We start from the raw sequence: 18,052 nt of genomic DNA, 5'->3' as shown, positions 1-18,052 counted from the left end.
AAGAGATCAGGGCTAGATCCAACACCGTTTTTTAGCTCACTTCACCATCCCAGTTTCAGAACCTGGCTGTATGCAAATTAGTCTGTTCCTGTCCCAGTGCATGATGGGAACAGGGCAAACCAAACTACAAAAGCCAATTCTTACACTGGGAAGGAAACAAGCTACCGGGGACCGGTTTCTGGCATTTCAGCCGTCTTCGGCCCGGCTTGCTTGAATCCTGATGGTGCAATGAGCAAGGGACTCACATCTGAGTATACCCTTCCACGCTTAGGGTGGACAAAAATATTTACAACAAGGGGTGGTGAGGGACAGAGTCTCTGAATTAAACAGAATACTCTCACCCAGTCAAGAGATCAGGGCTAGATCCAACACCGTTTTTTAGCTCACTGCACCATCCCAGTTTCAGAACCTGGCTGTATGCAAATTAGTCTGTTCCTGTCCCAGTGCATGATGGGAACAGGGCAAACCAAACTACAAAAGCCAATTCTCACACTGGGAAGGAAACAAGCTACCGGGGACCGGTTTCTGGCATTTCAGCCGTCTTCGGCCCGGATTGCTTGAATCCTGATGGTGCAATGAGCAAGGGACTCACATCTGAATATACCCTTCCACGCTTAGGGTGGACAAAAATATTTACAACAAGGGGTGGTGAGGGACACTCTGTTCATCACCACCCCCTTTTCTGAATCGTTTTTGGCCACTATAGGTGTGGCAGGGCATACTCAGACATGAGTCCCTTTCTCACTGCACCATCAGGATTCAAGCAAGCCGGGCCGAAGACGGCTGAAATGCCAGAAACCGGTCCCCGGTAGCTTGTCTCCTTTCTGGTGAAGAATTGGCTTGGTAGTTTAGTCTGCCCTGTTCCCATGATGCACTGGGCCAGGGACAGACTGATTTGCATATAGCCAGGTTCTGAGCTGGGATGGGGCAGTGAGATAAATAACGGTGATGGATCAAGCCCTGATCTTTGGACTGGGTAAGAGTGGTCTGCTTATTTCAGACACTCTGTTCATCACCACCCCCTTTCCTAATCTTCTACTGCAGCCGTGCGTAGTTAATCAGAACCGTATCAGGGAGAGTAGCAGCCAACTGAATCCCCAAGTATGGGATTGCTTCAGTCGACCAATGGAAGGGAAAGAACTCCTGCAAAAATTTCCACGTTGGCCCGTCCAAGGATAGGTCCATGGCCACGGACTTGCTCATGTTGACCTTTAAAGCCCGCCGCTCGCCCAAACGCCTCAAGGGATTCGAGACATGCCGGCAAGGACTCCCTGGGCCGGGACAAGGACAGCAGTACGTCATCAGCGTACAAACTTATAGTGTGTGTGTACCCGCCGAATGTAATCCCCTACACCTTCGGATCCAGCCGCAGCCTTTGCGCCAGCGGCTCCATGTAGAGAGCAAAGAGCAGGGGTGACAACGGGCACCCCTGTCTCATACCCTGTTCAATAGGAAACCGGGGAGAGGTACAGCCATTGACCCGGACCGTCGCAGTTGGGAACTTGTAGCAGTTCATAATAAAAGTTCGAAATCTCTCCCCCATGCCCACCTTCATTAGAACCCGATCCAGGTAAGGCCAGTGGACCCGATCGAAGGCCTTTCCAGCATCGATCGCCGGTATGATGAATTCTCCGGTCGTATGTGTGGCTTTCTCTATCAAGTGCAGGGCCCTCTTGGTATTATCAGCCGTTTGACCCGGATCAGGCCGGGTTCATCCCAGAACGCCAATCAGGCCACTCATAAATGGCGCAAACCAAGCCGCTAAGGGTGGCATAAAATTCGATAAAGGCTGAGGCTATAGCAGCATCCTCTGTGACTCGCCCACCCCCCTGCGTGTGAATCTCCTGTATATTCTGACGCTGTCAGACCTTGCGCAGCCTATTACCTAGCAGGTGCCCACAGCAATCTTCCCCCATTATAAAATGTATGTTTCAACCACAAAGCAGCATACTCCGCCCGATCCTGGTCCAACGCCGCCAACTGGTGCCGCATAGCCTTAAGTCGTTTCCAAACCCGGGGGCCCCCTTCTGCTGGTGCATTTGTTCCAGCTCCCTCGTCTGTTGTGTAAGTTCCTCCCTTTTACGCGCACGTTCAACATTGTCTGCCGCAGAGTTCGCAATAAGCTCTCCCGCAACACTGCCTTTAACGCCGCCCATTGTGTCGCCAGTGTTGTATTGGTGTTGCTATTGTGCTCAAGATAGTCAGATATGATCTCCTGTAGACGTGTGACCACCTCATTACGATGTAGCAATGGTTCCCACAGCCTCCAGCTTTTCGTCACACGCGAGACCGTTGGGAGGAAAAGCACAACTGTCACTGGTGCATGATCTGACAGAGATGCAGTACCTATTTCCACCCCTGTTGTGAGTGCCTAGAGTGATGTAGAAGCAAGTAGGTAATCTAAGTGAGCATATGCCTTGTGTGCATTGGAGTAATAGGTATATTCCCTATTTCTAGGGTGGCAGCAGCCCCAGAAGTCCACTAAACCCACCTCCCACAAACGAGGCAACCCTTCCGGGGAGAGAGCTCCCTACTGGGAAGTACGTTGATAGGACCTATCCAGGGAGTTATCAAAAACTAAATTAAGGTCCCCACCCAGCAGGACATGGCGATCTGTTGTGTTGGAAGCCTGGCTAAGTGCAAGATGAAAGAATTTCTCCTGACCCTCATTAGGAGCGTACACCGAACCTATAGTAAACAATGAAGAGCCCAAGGAGAACCTATGTCAATAGCCTCCCCCGTATCTCAGCCCCTTTTTGCAGAACCTTACCCCAAAATCGCTGGGCCACCAAATCGCGATACCTGCGGACTTCGTGGGAGCGGAGGAGAAAAATTGAGAGGGGAAACTACGAGACCTAAAGCGGTGGCAGTCCCTCTGCAATAGATGCGTCTCCTGTAAGAGGCAGATATCGGCCTGCGAATGCTCAAGCAAAGAAAGGTCCGCCTTGCGCTTCACCGGGTTATTTAACCCCCTGACATTCAACGTAAGAATCTTAAGTTCAGTGCTAGGCATTACATATTAAACACCAAAAAGAGCCAGTAGGATCCTGCCAACTATGAAAGGGCAAATGGGTCAAGTTCCGTACCTCCAGGTCAAGTGTGGACAGTGCTCTGCGCCCTCCCAGTACAGCTCTGTGGACTTGGAACAAACTAACCCTCCCCCCAACTACCCTACCCCAACAAAAGCCCCAAAAGGAAACAGACAAAACATGTCCAAATTGTCCTTCATCGTCGGATGACCGGAAACATGGTATAGTGGGGTAACTCGTGGAACACTCCCATCACCTCATCCGCTCCCCCTCCCACCGACGACCCCTACCATCAAACCGAGAAAGTGAGGCCAGCAACATTAAGTACTGCACAGGAATCAGCCAGTCTGCGGAGGGACACTGTCCGAGGCAGCCGCCTCGACCGCGGCTCTCAGACCATTTGCGATTGCTGCTGCCGAGGGTTTCGTCACCCGCCGTTGTCGACCTTGCATGCGCCATCTGGGTTTGGAGTCGTCCTTATCAGCCATCTGACTCGCAGCTTCTTGCTCCTCCGCTGGCTGCTCAATGCCCAACAATCGGTAGGCCTCGGAGACAGAACGTAGCTGATACAGTTTTTTTGCCAATTTAAAGACTAAGCGGAATGGGTGGCCCCAGCTATAAGGAATTTTCTGCTGCTGTAGATGGGCCATTACGGGCCAGAAAAGCCTGCGTTTTTGTAGAGAGTGCTGAGAGATCTTGGAAGAGGACCAGTGATTGCCCTTGAAACTACACTGAATGTGCCTGCCTGGCCTTCTGCAGAATCTCCTCCTTTGTGCAAAAGTCTTGTACACAGGCCAGTATGTCAGGGGGGGTGCCGTAGCAGCGCGCACAGCCCTGACCGGATGAGCTCTGTCCAGACGCAATTCCGATTCCGGCAGGCACCCTAAGATGTGGTTGAAGAGCTCCCTGGCATAGCGAAACAGATCCCTCGTTTCTTCATTAAGCGGTACATTACGAATCCTTATGTTATGCCGCCGTGAGCGATTCTCAAGATCCTCCAGGTGCGTCTGGAGATCTGCCTGCTGATCATGGAGCCGGTCGACTTCTTGTTGCAGAGCTGCAAGTTCAGTGTCTGTGTTGTCACACTTGGTCTCCAGCTCCGCTACCCTCTCTCCGATACTGTCCACGTCCTTGCAAATCTCCCGAAGCTCACTCGCAAATTCCGTTTTCAGCGTGTGGATATCATCTCTCATGGTCGTGAACAGGGATTCCAAGAAAGCCTTAGTTATAGGCTCAGAGTACGATGCATGTTCCGACGGCACCTGTTTGGCATTTGACGTCATGGCGTCCCGCTTCTGGCTCTCCTGGACCCTAGCAAAGAGATCTTTCACCATTTATTTTCCCTGCGTCCTCTGGAAGTGGACCTCGCCCACCCCGACGCCGCCGCTCTCCTCAGACGAAGTCTCCGTCCGATATATTATGACACCTAACAGGAGGTTCAGGTAAGGATGTCGGATAGAAAATCAAACTTCAAATGTATAATAAAAAATAAAAAGGAGAAAGAAGAAGCCTATGTATACACATGAACAAATTTCAAAAGCAATTATAATTTATTAAATATATTTTTTCATAAAAAGTTTGAGGAAAAAACAACGCTCAAGAAAAAGTGTTGGCAAAACAAAAACAACGATACATGTGGCAAACAAACATTACATGTGCAAAAAGAACAACAGAAACAAAATCCGTCCGATATATAGCCAGGCAGCAGGTCCGCCAACCTCCTTTACCACCGTGCTGCGAAGCCCCAGTTTTGTCCGTATCTTTCCACCCCTCAGGCGCCAAGCTGGGCCGCCCTCCGTTTACTTGTCACCGCAAGTTTGCCAACGCTGTCCTGTTTCTAGAGTCCCCGACTGAGGCACTTCCTGGAAGGCTATGACAGGCTCATTGGGCGTCTTCAGGGCCACACTGCTCACAAAGCGGCACTAGGGCCACAGCATCTTATTCATACGGCAGCCCCCCACCGCAAACCCTGGGTCACCTCCCCTTCTCGTGGCAGCCCTGTTGCTCCGTGCTCAGTTTCCCAAATATGCCCGCTAATCCAGTAGGGCCTACCACAGTCCACCGCCCCACACTCGCTGCCGGTCATGGGGTCCCTCTTCTCAGACCAGGCAGGATCCAGGGATCACCTAATTAAGTCTGCGCTGTGGCAGGACCGCTTCCACCTCCCGCCAGGCCACGCCAGTCAAGTCTGTGCCCCCTGCACCCTCAAATCTCTGCCTCTGGTCCAGCTTCCATCGGCAACTCACCTTCAGTCAGTTGCGGCCTGACGCTCTCCACCTGTGGCGGGATATGCCTTCAGCACTTGCCGCCTCGGTCGATGCTACTCAGCCGACCCGCTCCGCTGCTCCTCCGCAATGCAGCCCGTCCACTCGCCGCCGCCGGGTCACTCCACACAGGACCCCAGCCACGTCAATGCAGCCAGCACCTGCTCGCCAGGGTGTCGCCGCCGGTCCCGGCGGGCCCAGGGTCAGTGCCGCAGAACCGATTACGCCGCACCCAATGTATGCTTCAGCAGAAGCGGGCAGCGGCAGTCCCAAGATGGCGGCTCCGCTACCTCCCGAGCTGTCCGCAGGTCTCGCACAGCTCCTCTCGATCCGCCACTCTCTCCGGGGAGCCAAACCTGGTTCGGGCCACCAGCAATGTCCGTGGCTGCCACCGCTCGCCCAGTGACCTCCTTCTTTGGCCGTAAACCCAGACCGCTTCCCTGGGCCTCCGCCCCCATGCCGCTAATCTGGCCCTGCCGGTTCACGGGTGCAGGCAGAGACTCAGCGGCCACCACTCTCCCCAACAGAAGCTCCGGGGCCCCACCGCACAAAGCGCCTCCTCTGCCGCCGTCACTAGGTGCAGTTACGGCCCGGGGGCCGGTGCTAATCTGGTTGCCGGCGGGAGTTTTCCTTCCTCTCACGCCACTATCTTGGCCACCCCCCATATGTTAGAGTTTAGTCATACTGTTTGAAACTGTGTATAGAAATGTTTCTGGGAATGTTGTGTTGCTAGGTCATAGTCAGTAAAGAAGTAGGAAGTTGGTGGTGGGTTGCATCTGTTCATGAGGACCTCACAACCTTGTATGGAAATATCATCCGCTTAAGTGAAATTTTGTTTCCTTAAATATAACAACTTGTCCATCTCTTCTTTTGCCTATGTGATTTTACGTGACAGTTTGATAGCCTGGTGGAACGGCTTCATGCAGCACTTGAGCCATGTCATCTCCCAACCATGGTTCAGTTATGAAGAGTATTTCAGGTCATGTGTCACTGAGTAGGTTGTAGATGTGGTGCTTGTTTTTAGAGAGCAATAGAGTATTTATTAATTGAGTCTAGAGATTCTGGTTTGGTGGTGATGTGACTTTGTTTGCAAGAAAACTGAGTAGTGCTCTTTGAACTTGTAGTTGTAACAGTATGAAGATAGCCATAATGTTTTTTGTTATTGTAACCCTCGTCCAGCAGCTTTAGAAGGCATTTTATAGGGTCTGTGTGTGTAGGTGGTGGAGATAGTGGTTGATATTGAGTTGATGAGCAGTGTTGTTTTCGTAGAGTAGCCTTGTGTAATAGACATAGAGATGCGAAGTTATGAAGAGTGGCACGTTCTTTATTTTGTTTAGAGTGGAAGATGTACAGCTAGCGGGTGGTGGTGGTGGAGCATGTGGGTCATGATTTGAAGGCTCTAAATTATGCAGTGGCTGAGAGGTGGGTGAATTAATGTTGTTGTGCTGGGGTATTTGTGGTAGGTGTTTGTGAAGATCGACAGTTTGGGAGTAAAGATGGTTTAGTATCTGTATCATTTGTGTAGTCCGGGTAGGAGGGGCTGTTTGTTTATTTTTTTGTGACAGAATATAATATGTCAGTTTGTCTTTTTCCTAATTGTTTCTTATCCTGTCCTGAAAAATGTTTACTCTTCCTTCTCTTATTACAGTCAAAGGTTTTTTGTCAAGTGAACTGTCTGACAGTCATTGTTAACCAGGAGTTTTTTTCCCAACACATAACATTTATAACCAGCTTGTAAATGAATAGCACGAGTATATCAAAATATATCCGAAATTTCGAAAGAACATTTTGTTTTCTAATTCAGAAGTGTGATGCAAAGATTTAAATAAGTGCAAAACAAACCAGAACACTTTACTTGGCAATGTGCAAATGACAAATATTTGCAGAATCTCAATTTCTAAACATTGTATACTATCTAGTTTTATCAGTAAAACTACATGTCAGTGGCAAATGTTGTGGCAATTTCAATGGAATATCTGCTGATTGCATAAAGGGTTGCTACAAATTAATGCCTCGGGTATGTATTTATTAAAAGCAATCATTTTTTAACCTGAATCGAGAAACATTCCTACACCCGCCTTGATGACGATGCTGTTAATCAACTAACGGGCAAGTCGGTGACAATGTGTATCTTACATGTGGCTAGATTTGTATTATACATGGAGCAAAAGTTTAGTCTATTAAATCAAGCAAAAATGTTTTTTGTACAGCAGACATTCTGAACTAGTTTATTTAAAGGTGCTCCCATATATGATGAAAATAAAGACGGCCCAGTGAATTTAAATATTTGTCCAGAATCAAATAATTTGAAACCAGTTTATAGGTCAAGAGCATTATAACTGCAGACTGCAGGTCTGGTAACATTTTTATGATTTTTCGAGGCCTGAAGTTGAGTGTGTGTGAGATGCTGGTGTGTGTGTTATATGTTGTATTTGTGAAGTAGTGAGATGAGTTATTGATATAGAAGCATTTGAATGTAAAGTACTGTTGGGGAGTGTAAGTTGAGTCTTAAAGGGGGTGATGATGTACATTGAGGAGAGCATATGTGGTGTGTATGAGGGGTTGGACAAGAGTTATGAATGTTTGTGTAAAATTTGGTAGCAGGAATAGGTAATCTGTGTGCTGAAGTGGAGTGTAAGGATAGTTTGTGTGTTTTTGGGGGGGTTTGGTGGATGATGCGAGAGAGGGTTGAGTATAGGTTTGGTGGTAAGGTAAAAGGCTCTGTTAGGAGAAAGTAGAGGGTAGAGCCGGTGTTTTGTATGAACAGGAAGTGTGTTTTTGAATAGATTATGGCTATGTATAATGTGAGTTTTTGTTGTGTTGATGTGTGGATTTGATAGTGGTATAGGATAAAGTGGTATTTTCTGTGAGAGTGAAGATGCCATTGTGTGGTAGTTTGGGTAGAAGGGTGGATAGATGTGGGGTTTTGTAATGGTTGTTGAGTCATCGAAGTTTGGATAGGGTTTGTTTGTTATAAGTGATTAGTGTGCATTTGCAGAGAGCGTGCTTAGTATGTTTGTGGATGGGTTAAGGTGGTGGCTAGTGAATGGAAAATAGGGCATCTTCTCTGGTTCTGGGGCCAGCCCGGCCCAAACAGGCAACTGTCCTTGTTCTCTCCACTCTTGTCCTCGAAGCCCGGGCTGAGATGCCCTGAGCACCTTCAGTCATTGGGATCCCTAGCCTAACCCTACCGATCACAGCCCTGGCCCTATTAGCCAATTGGAATCCAAACCCTAAGCCCCAAGTCCAATAGAATCCCTAGCCCTAGAACCCAGTCGCCACACTAGCCCTATTAGCTAATCAGATCTCAAACCCTACGCCCAATAGAAGCCCTAGGAACCAGTTGGAACACAGATGTAACAACCGGTAAAAAAACTTGTATAAGGGGCATGTGACCTTAAGCACAAACTGGTGTGCAAGGGGCAGGGAGGTGCTACTGAAGTCAGAATCTCCTAGGATACAGACAGGCTCAAGCTACACTCTGTAGTTCCTATTTATCCCTGCAGGTAAGGCCCAGATCTATAGTTACGGTAAATATTGCTTTTTGTGCACTTAAATCACTTTGTCTAGTCACAAATGAGTCCTACATACACTTTCCAAACACAATCCGTGCCAGGATACTCTCGAGTAATAGAGCGCGTTATAAAACAATTGATAACCTAACATAACATAATTTAAACCTCAAAGCAGATTAAGCAGTCTCTCAAACACACTCTGGTTAGGCTTTGGGGTGTATTTTGCCTTTTTAACTTGTAAAAGAAAATGAGAGGTTGCCTTGTAGAGACCTTACTTAGAACAGCATAGGCGTAAACCAAGAGAGAAATTTAAACCATCACAGGTTAAAGACAACAGCATTTTTAAAAGTACAAATTGCACAGAAACCAAGAGATAAATGTAGACGGGTAGAGGAAAAGAGCAATTTTAAAGTTGCACACCACATAGTCTGTGTTTAGGGCTCGGAGGTTCTGCAGCTACAAAATGGAGATGTCTGTGTTGGGGTTCCCTCCACAAACTTAAAGACCTCTGCAGGTGTGAGGGCCAATCAGAAAAGCCCAAGCTAGTGTGCAGGGCACAGAGGGGTCCTCCCGAGGTCAGAATCTCCTATTTAGACAGGCTCAATCCACACTTTGTAGTTCTTGTTTATCTCAGCAGGTCAAGCCCAAATCTAAAGCCACTAAAAATACTGCTTTTATCACACTTAAACCAATGTGTCTAGCCAAGAATGAGTGCTACATCAGGGGTGTGGAATTTAATCAAATATCTATTTTTCCATGGGACAAGTTGCTTTAATAAATCTACTTGTCCTGTAAAAAACACTATTGGTGCTATGTAGTGCGGCGACAAATTATGGCAGATATGTCATTTTGTAAGAGCTCTGCTAATAGCCTCACTGATTATACCAGAGCTAATACTATAGCAGGTCTTCAATACTAGAAATGTCCTTATTTTACCACCTTTTCGCATATCTACATACTGCGACTAGAAGTAGAAGTCAGCAATAGCTCCAGGGTTGGACTGCCCTTTCGAGTGTGTGCAAACTAACCCTGGGCGAAGTTCGCGGAGTTGCACTACGCGAAGCTACGCAAAGTGCAAAAAACCTTTGCCGCACTACACACAGTGCAGTAGAAAAATGCATTTTGCAGTGATTGCACAGTGCCGGATGCTTGTCCACACTGTCCAATCATTGTGAACAGCACCATGCCCAGCGTAAGCTTACCTTTTCTGCCGCTCGAGTAGATTTTTACTCGAGCGGCAGCTTTCTCAACACGAACGAGCAGTTTTTCAACGCGAATGGTCTCAAGCATACCCATCCATTCGCAATGAGAAACCTCACAAGGCAAAGCAAAGCAAAACCTAACCTGGCAAAGAAGAGTTTTCAGGAACTCCGCAAGTTCTGCATAAAGTGAAGTGCAGGAAACTCCGCGAGCGGAGCGGAGTTCACCCCCCAGGGTTAGTGCAAACCTACTAACTTGCATGTTTTTTTTTTTGTTTAACTTCGTATTATTGATTTATTTTCAGGCAGTTAAAAATACACAATACAGACCCCACATACGCCTGTTTTCGTTCGATCGGATCCCTCTTCCTCCCTGGATCCAACCCCTCCACCCTGGCTCTGTGCAAATTAATGAAAAATTCGTAGTCTAAGTAAGTGTCCAAAACTGTTGCACCGGGCGGTACTCGCAACCTAGTAGGCAATATGTGAGTCTCAAAATAACCAGAACCGGTGTGCCATGTCTGTATTTGAGCAAATGTGCGCTTGAGAGGTTTGAGATGTACCAGCCTTCAGGAGGCCTCTGTTGTCTGTGGTGTATCGGTGAGTCGGAGCAGGCGAAGGTATTTCGGGCATGTGACTTCATTGAATTTTAGTGCTAGCAGAGATAGTATAGGGCGCCAGATAGTGTGAAAGGAGGCTGTTGAGTGCGTAAGATAAGCTTGCAGACGTTCCATGCCAATGATGTACCATAGCTTATGAAACCAACCCGTATGTGTTGGACGGGTCTGTGTGCCCCACAGCGACAAGATGTGTTGAACCGCTGCTCCTGTTGCCAGTCCCATCTGTTTCACTCTTATCGATTTCAGTGGAAATGGAAGGACGTTCGGCAGCCCCAAGAGTTTGTACGCAGGAAAGCAAGCTATTTCGGTGTCAAAGTGTTTGTCTATGTCGTTGAGGACAGCCATCTAATATCCCGTCACCTCACTGCATTCCCAGAATATGTGAGTTTGTGTTCCCTCTTCGTCACAGCCCCTCCAGCATGTTGGACTACGGTCAGGGTTGCCTCTATTCAATCTGACCGCTGTCAGGTTCCAGTAAATGGCCTCCTTAACTGCTGCTTCTCGGCTTGCCGTGTTCTTGGCGGTGTGGTTCGCCCTATAGTAGACCTCAACTTGCATGTTTTAAGGGTTTTCACCAGCTCTTCTCTAATCTTTTTCTATACTGAGAAAGGTTGGAAATTTACTCCAGACGAGAGCAGAAGTAAAATTCCTTTCAGCGTTTGTAAGAAAGTGGTTGTAGGGAAAATTAACTTGCAAATGCGAAAAATATTTTTTCGCGTAAGCAAATCTACAAATGTACATTTGCTCATGCTAAAATACTGTTCACAAATTTTTTGAATTCATGAAATACATAAATCTGCACTAATGCGAAGACATACCATGGGTGCACTTTTGTAACCATCTTTAACAATTTGGCCCCTAATTTCACTCACCCACCCTCATCCATCGGCCGGCTTAACTACAAGGGATAGCATATTGCTCTTAAACAAGGAGGATATCGGCACACAAAAGTACTTTTTTTCAGTGTGAGGAACTATTGTGACAATGTCTGCTTGTTGAGAACAAAAAATATTTTTGCTTTTTGCCAATGTTTGTTACATTGGTGAGGACCTGGCAGCTCCCACAATGAAGTTTTACAAAAACTATGTCGGCACAATACACCCATTGACAAAACCAAACGACTGCCCACCTACATCAGACCTAGTGGCTTTGAAAATGCTAATTTATTTTCATGTTTTCCATAATCGTGTTGAAAGTGGTTACACTAATTTTCACATTAGGAATATTTTGGTGAAATATTGGCACACATCGGCAAATATTTCTAAATTGTACTTCAAAGAAATGGTAGCTAAAACTTCACAGTAGTTTAGAAAAACATTTTTTTCCTAGTAGCATTTTTTTATTTTGAAAGCAAAGAGTCATCAATCTTGCTTTAAAGCTTTTGCAAATATTTGCATCTAAACTGCTAACACTCTGGGAACATTATATGTAGGCTCATATTGTTAAACTTTGCAAACAAGTGGATAAATCTTTTTAATGGAACCACTGTCGGCAGTACAGTACAAACCTAAAACATTTATTTAAAGTGCTCACCCTAATAATAAAGGCTTTGCATTAATAAACCATAAATACAAGTTTGAATAGCATTAACATAGGACCCAAATATTAACTAGACCTCAGACGATTGCCTTCCCTTCTCTGTAGTGTGGTACTGTAAAATGGTAGTCAAAGGGTTTATACTGAAGGTGGTTGGGCCTACTTGTCCCAAGGACAAAACAAACATGAAAACTTGTTGTCCGTGGCCATAACAATATGTCCTGGGCATCGGGCTAAAGGAATTTCTACACCTCTGCTACATACAATTTCCAAACACAATTTAAACCACAAAGCAGATTAAGCAATCTCTTAAAAACTCAAAAAGTAGGTACTGGGGACTATTTGCCCTTTTAGTTTGTAAACAAAAAAAAAAGACGGAGGGGGATGGATTTACTTTCTAGAGGCCTTATTAGCACAGTATAGGGGAAAACCAGGAAATAAATGTAAACAGTCACGGGCAGAAGAAAAGAGCTGTCTTGAATTTTCAAAATACACAGTACAAAGTCTGTGTTCTTACCACCTTCTTTGTTCTTGCTCACTGGGCTGTGAAGGGCTCAGAGAAGTTGGGTCTACAAAGTGGTTGGGTAAGATTTGAACGAGGATGGAAGTTTGCCACTCTCCCATCAACAGTTAAAATACACTTCTCACAGCGTTATTCAAAGCTGATACATGAGCAGCTTTATGTTCTTAGCGACACTGTCAGACATGTTTTTTTCAACAATGATCATTTTGTTAAAATATTCCATTGAACAACAAATCACTGTACTTGATACCACATTGGTATGAAATAACAGTGCCAAAGAATTGTCGCACATATTTTGACAATACAATTTTAGCTAGATGCTAGCAAACAAACATATTTATACCAATTTGTGGTGCTACTTGGCTCACCAAATCATATTGGGTTTATCCTGGATAGTTCAGTTGCATATAATCCTTACAAATGGGTTGCTCCAATTCACAAAATTAACCCTACTGTGTTTGGTGGTCATGATCATCTTGGATGCAAAGCAAACCGCTGATTCAGTTTCATCGCCTTCTATGTTTGGAACATTGTTTAGTATGAGGATGTGGCACTTTTTATCACTTTGTTCTGTCTCCAGAACCACATGCCCACTATAAAATAAAATCTACGTTAAGGCATTATTTCATCTGATGGACAGTAAGACAATAACAATCATCTGAGTTGATGCAATAACTATAGAACCTGTGGCATGTTTCATTGGAGTTTGTCTTAGAAATAGTCTTGCGAATTGCAGCACATAAATATTGCATATAAATATTTTTTTACAGATAATTTCATGTTACATGAGCATAACCAGTCCCTGGTTCCATGTGATGAACTGATAGCATTTGGAGGTTTCTGTTGATTTAAGGTTTATTGGGGGTAGTCCATGATATTTAGTCTCACTGAAACTGCACCAGAATGGGAGCTTGAACTCACACATAAATGGGCATTAGATAATTGATGTTAGCAATAGGAAAGTGGAATATTTGACGCTAGCTAACATTGGGGCCCAATACATCTATAAACACACCTTCCATTATCAAATATTGACAATAGTTGTATGACTGGTTTGTTAATTTTGCAAAAATGTCACATTTTTATTTACACTATTCCGGTTGTACTGGCCAGCAATCTTTTTGCTAGACTAATATGTTACATTAATATTTGTTGTACTAATATGAGCCGCCCCAAATTAAATAGGACTTATTGATTTTACAGTAAGAAAATCTGTTTTTTCCGTGCCTGCTGTGGAGAAGATACTACCTAGTGACACAGGCCCACTATCCTGTCTACAGCTTCTATGCAGTGACTGCTCTGCCGCTATGGCAGAGGAGCGTCGCCTCACTGCTTTTAAGCAGTGCAAAACCGAAGCATGAAATTATAATAACTTTGAGTTATCATTTTATGCTTTATGCTGCTTTGCTGGGGGGGTGGGATGGCTGTTCTTGTCTCGGAGCAGTTAACCAGGGCAGAGAAAACACACTTCTGTTGATTATACGAAATTATTTTTAAAGACCTCAGTAATATTTTGGTGTGTGCATATATAATTGAGTGTAAAACCTCATTCTGCACGTTGTTACTAATGCACAAAAATATACATGCACAAAACCTTTCCAGGAGGACAATCCAGGGCTTGAAGGAACTGTGGTGGGTGTGAATTTCGAAGAATAATTTCTTGCACATGTTTGATGGAATAATGGAAATTAAGTGTATGAAATGCTGAGATTGGCTCAGTAAAATGGAATGCTTAGAATAATTCCTCACTGATAAATGCCTGCATTCCAACATCAGTGAGAGTTTGGACATAGAATAGACCGAGACTGTGCATGGCATTAGCTACTGTTAATAGGCTGAGCATAGGGCAGTGACATTTAATTGTAGGTCACTGTTGCATTGTCGCCTGCATTTATTTGCCAAATGTGCCATGCACGTGTTGACTTTTAAACAAACACATGACTTTTGAAATCACTTACTATAGATATATATTGACAAGGCCAAAATTGTTCTGAACATTACTTGCAGACTTGCTCAACTCGCATCGTTCAGGAATCATTTCACTTGTTTGTGTTCTGTTTCTTAGCGCCCTTGACGTGATCCTAAATAAGCCTGATTCCTACTGTAGTTGTACTTTGCTTGCAAGTAATTAAAGTGATGCGGTCATAGTCTTCCATAATTCCATCTTTAAATGCCAATGCCTGTTTGGATCCATCATAGTCTTCCATAATTCCATCTTCAAATGCCAATGCATGTTTGCATCCAGCAGAGGAGTTTCTATCCAAATTTTTGTGAAATGGGTTTACTCTTGAATTTTTTTAACAACTGTCCTACGCAATATCACCTCTAAGTTCGGTTGTTAGTCACATCATTCAGAAATGTGTTAATGTTGCTATTCAATTTAATGTTTAATAACTTCAAGAATTCTTTGTATCCTTCTCAGATGGACCAGTCCCCTCGAACCTACATGCTTGCCAACTTAACCCATTTGCACTCGGAACAGCTTCTGCAGGGCCTGAACCTCCTTCGCCAACATCACGAGCTTTGTGACGTCGTCCTGAGAGTGGGTGATGTCAAGATCCATGCTCATAAAGTGGTGCTTGCCAGCATCAGCCCCTATTTCAAAGCCATGTTTACTGGGAACCTGTCGGAGAAGGAGAACTCTGAAGTGGAGTTTCAATGCATTGACGAGACAGCTCTGCAGGCCATTGTGGAATATGCATATACAGGAACTGTTTTCATCTCACAGGACACAGTGGAGTCCCTTCTTCCAGCTGCAAATTTGCTCCAGATCAAACTAGTTCTAAAGGAATGTTGTACTTTTCTAGAAAGCCAGCTAGACCCTGGAAACAGCGTTGGAATTTCACGTTTTGCTGAGACTTACGGTTGCCACGACCTGTACCTGGCCGCAAACAAGTACATTTGTCAGAATTTTGAAGAGGTTTGTCAGACTGAAGAGTTTTTTGAGCTTACTCATTCTGAATTAGATGAAATCGTTTCTAATGACTGTTTAAATGTTGTTACAGAGGAAACAGTATTTTATGCATTAGAGTCCTGGATCAAGTATGATGTGCAGGAGCGCCAGAAGTACCTTTCTCAGTTGTTGCACTGCGTCCGATTGCCCTTGCTGAGTGTCAAATTTCTGACTAGGTTGTATGAAGCAAATCATCTTATACGGGATGACCATACCTGTAAACATTTATTGAACGAAGCTCTTAAATACCATTTCATGCCTGAACACAGACTTTCCCATCAAACTGTGCTAATGACACGGCCTCGGTGTGCTCCAAAAGTACTGTGTGCAGTAGGAGGAAAAGCGGGGCTGTTTGCATGTCTAGAAAGGTAAGACGGCATGTAATAAATAAATAAAAATATTACTATGATTAACATTCAGTTACCAAAGTACTACTCTGATATTTTTATATACACACTGACTAGTGTTTGCTTAGTCCTCAACATATTAGTCCAGTCACATTCCTTATAGATTTGTGTGGTGTAAAAATATTCATATGAAATATAGAGTTACTTCTTGCTATTTCCTTGCTTGTGCAGAACTATTTGGATGTATCCCACTCTGTAATTTCAAATGTTTTTTTAGGTAAGCGTGTCAGAGTAGAGAAATAAGGCAGATAGCCATACATACACAATTGTTGGACCACTAATATAGGTGTGGCAGGGTTTGTGTTGTGAACTCATGTTATAACAGTTTTTTTTCTTGAGTTGAAACAACAGAAATACAAAAGTGTTAACGCTTTAAATCCCAGTGGCACTTTTATAACCTTTTTAAATTCAAAAAGCTCTTGATCCAGCAGGAGCAGTGTATATTTTGTGGGCGCAAACATCTTACCCACCACACTGTAACCTCAATCCGCAGCTACATACTTGACAACATCCCAGAGTATGGCCCATAGAAACTCTACAAACATTCACAACCCATAAGGTCCTCCGATAGATCTTTGTATGAGCTAATAGGGTCTTGGGTAACTAGAGACGGAAAGCAATACTTCATGAGGATCTGTAATTAAAAAGTGCCTAACAACAATATTCCCAAATTGTCAATATGATAGGACAAACACATGAATTAGTTATCAAGAATCTTTTACCTAAGCTTCAAAGTGAATGGTCAAACCACAAAACAACATTAGAATCATATTCTAATGGTTGGTATAATAACAAAACATCACAGTTCAGAGCAAACGCATCACAATTTCAATACCTGGTGAGAGAGAGAGAGAGAGCGAGGGGGGGGGGAATACACATTGCAAATACTGTGTTTTTAAAATCATACAAAACAATCATTCGGTTGTAGATTTAACAGGACCAGGACACAAGATGGATCCAGTAGAGCACCAGAGCACAGCTTGCGGAAGCTAGAGTCATCAACCCGCCAGCCAAAGGGTTTGAGTCTGCTTGACTTTACCAGCCGGTAAAGCACAGAGGGAAACAGGGGAGTTCAGTTCAGGGAAATCAGAGTTCAGACTGCCAGCATGTCGGGCTCAGATTTGCAAGAAAATACCCACACACGTCCTTTTCCTACAGGGCAATTATAGCTCCAAACGTTAACGATTCCTGTCCACAAAGTAACTTTTTGCGCAGTTTGCATGAATTCTATTGGTCGAAATCCATGGCTCGATCGTGGTGTGATCATTCTCTATCCGAAAATCGTCTGGAACCCATACGTAATATCTTTGTTCACTGTTTCTAATAATGTGCAATAACATTTCCCCTCGGAAGTAGGAAAATACGCTTGTAATTTAACATGTCAGCTCCACATGCTCTCTTCCGAGCTTGCAACAAGGTTGTTACGATTCATATCAACAGAGAGAATGTCAGTCATTCAAAATGTAGAGAAGAAACTCGATAAAAATACGCGTAGCTATAATTCATTCAGGTCAGCATTTTGATCTATTCACAGGAAACCATGAAGGACAGAATACATTTTTAAAGCCTACAATGTGAAAGTACCAAATCATAAATTTCTAAAGGAAAACGCTGACTTTGAAAACATTAGAGAAACAGAAATGCATAAGGAATTCATGTATAAACACCATTTCATCTATGTTGATAAGCATTGACTATTTATGATTTCATTAATAAACAAACAAGCCTTTTTCTTTCATATTTATATTGAAGCAGGAATAATTTTACTTGAGCCTTTTCATAATCATTTTCGATAAAAAACTTATAGTTTTCATTATTACACTACACATTATCGTTTTTTACACAATAGTAGTTTTTCTCTCTGTCATGAACAACTTATTCTCAAATCAGTTTTGCGACCCTCCTGCATGCTTTTGCGATGCAGTTTTAAACTTTCACGTTTTTCACGAGACCCGAGTCCTTCTGCATGCTTTTACGATGCAGTTTTAAACTTTTCATGTGTTTCA

At 44.2% G+C, this 18,052-nt stretch overlaps 1 protein-coding gene across 1 annotated transcript in view; it reads left to right on the top strand.

Annotated features, from left to right (window-relative positions):
• Nucleotides 1-18,052, top strand: part of KLHL28 (kelch like family member 28) — a 209,829-nt gene that overhangs the window by 83,926 nt on the left and 107,851 nt on the right. The window contains exon 2 of the mRNA XM_086937343.1: nucleotides 15,109-16,007. Coding sequence (XP_086793469.1) covers nucleotides 15,109-16,007 — 899 coding nt within the window. The remainder of the gene's footprint in view (nucleotides 1-15,108; nucleotides 16,008-18,052) is intronic.

Source organism: Lissotriton vulgaris, chromosome 9 (genome assembly GCF_964263255.1).
Source record: "Lissotriton vulgaris chromosome 9, aLisVul1.2, whole genome shotgun sequence".
NCBI classification, from domain to species: Eukaryota; Metazoa; Chordata; class Amphibia; order Caudata; family Salamandridae; genus Lissotriton; species Lissotriton vulgaris.
Note: the sequence above shows the minus strand (reverse complement) of the source record. Positions and strands in the feature narration are given on the sequence as shown.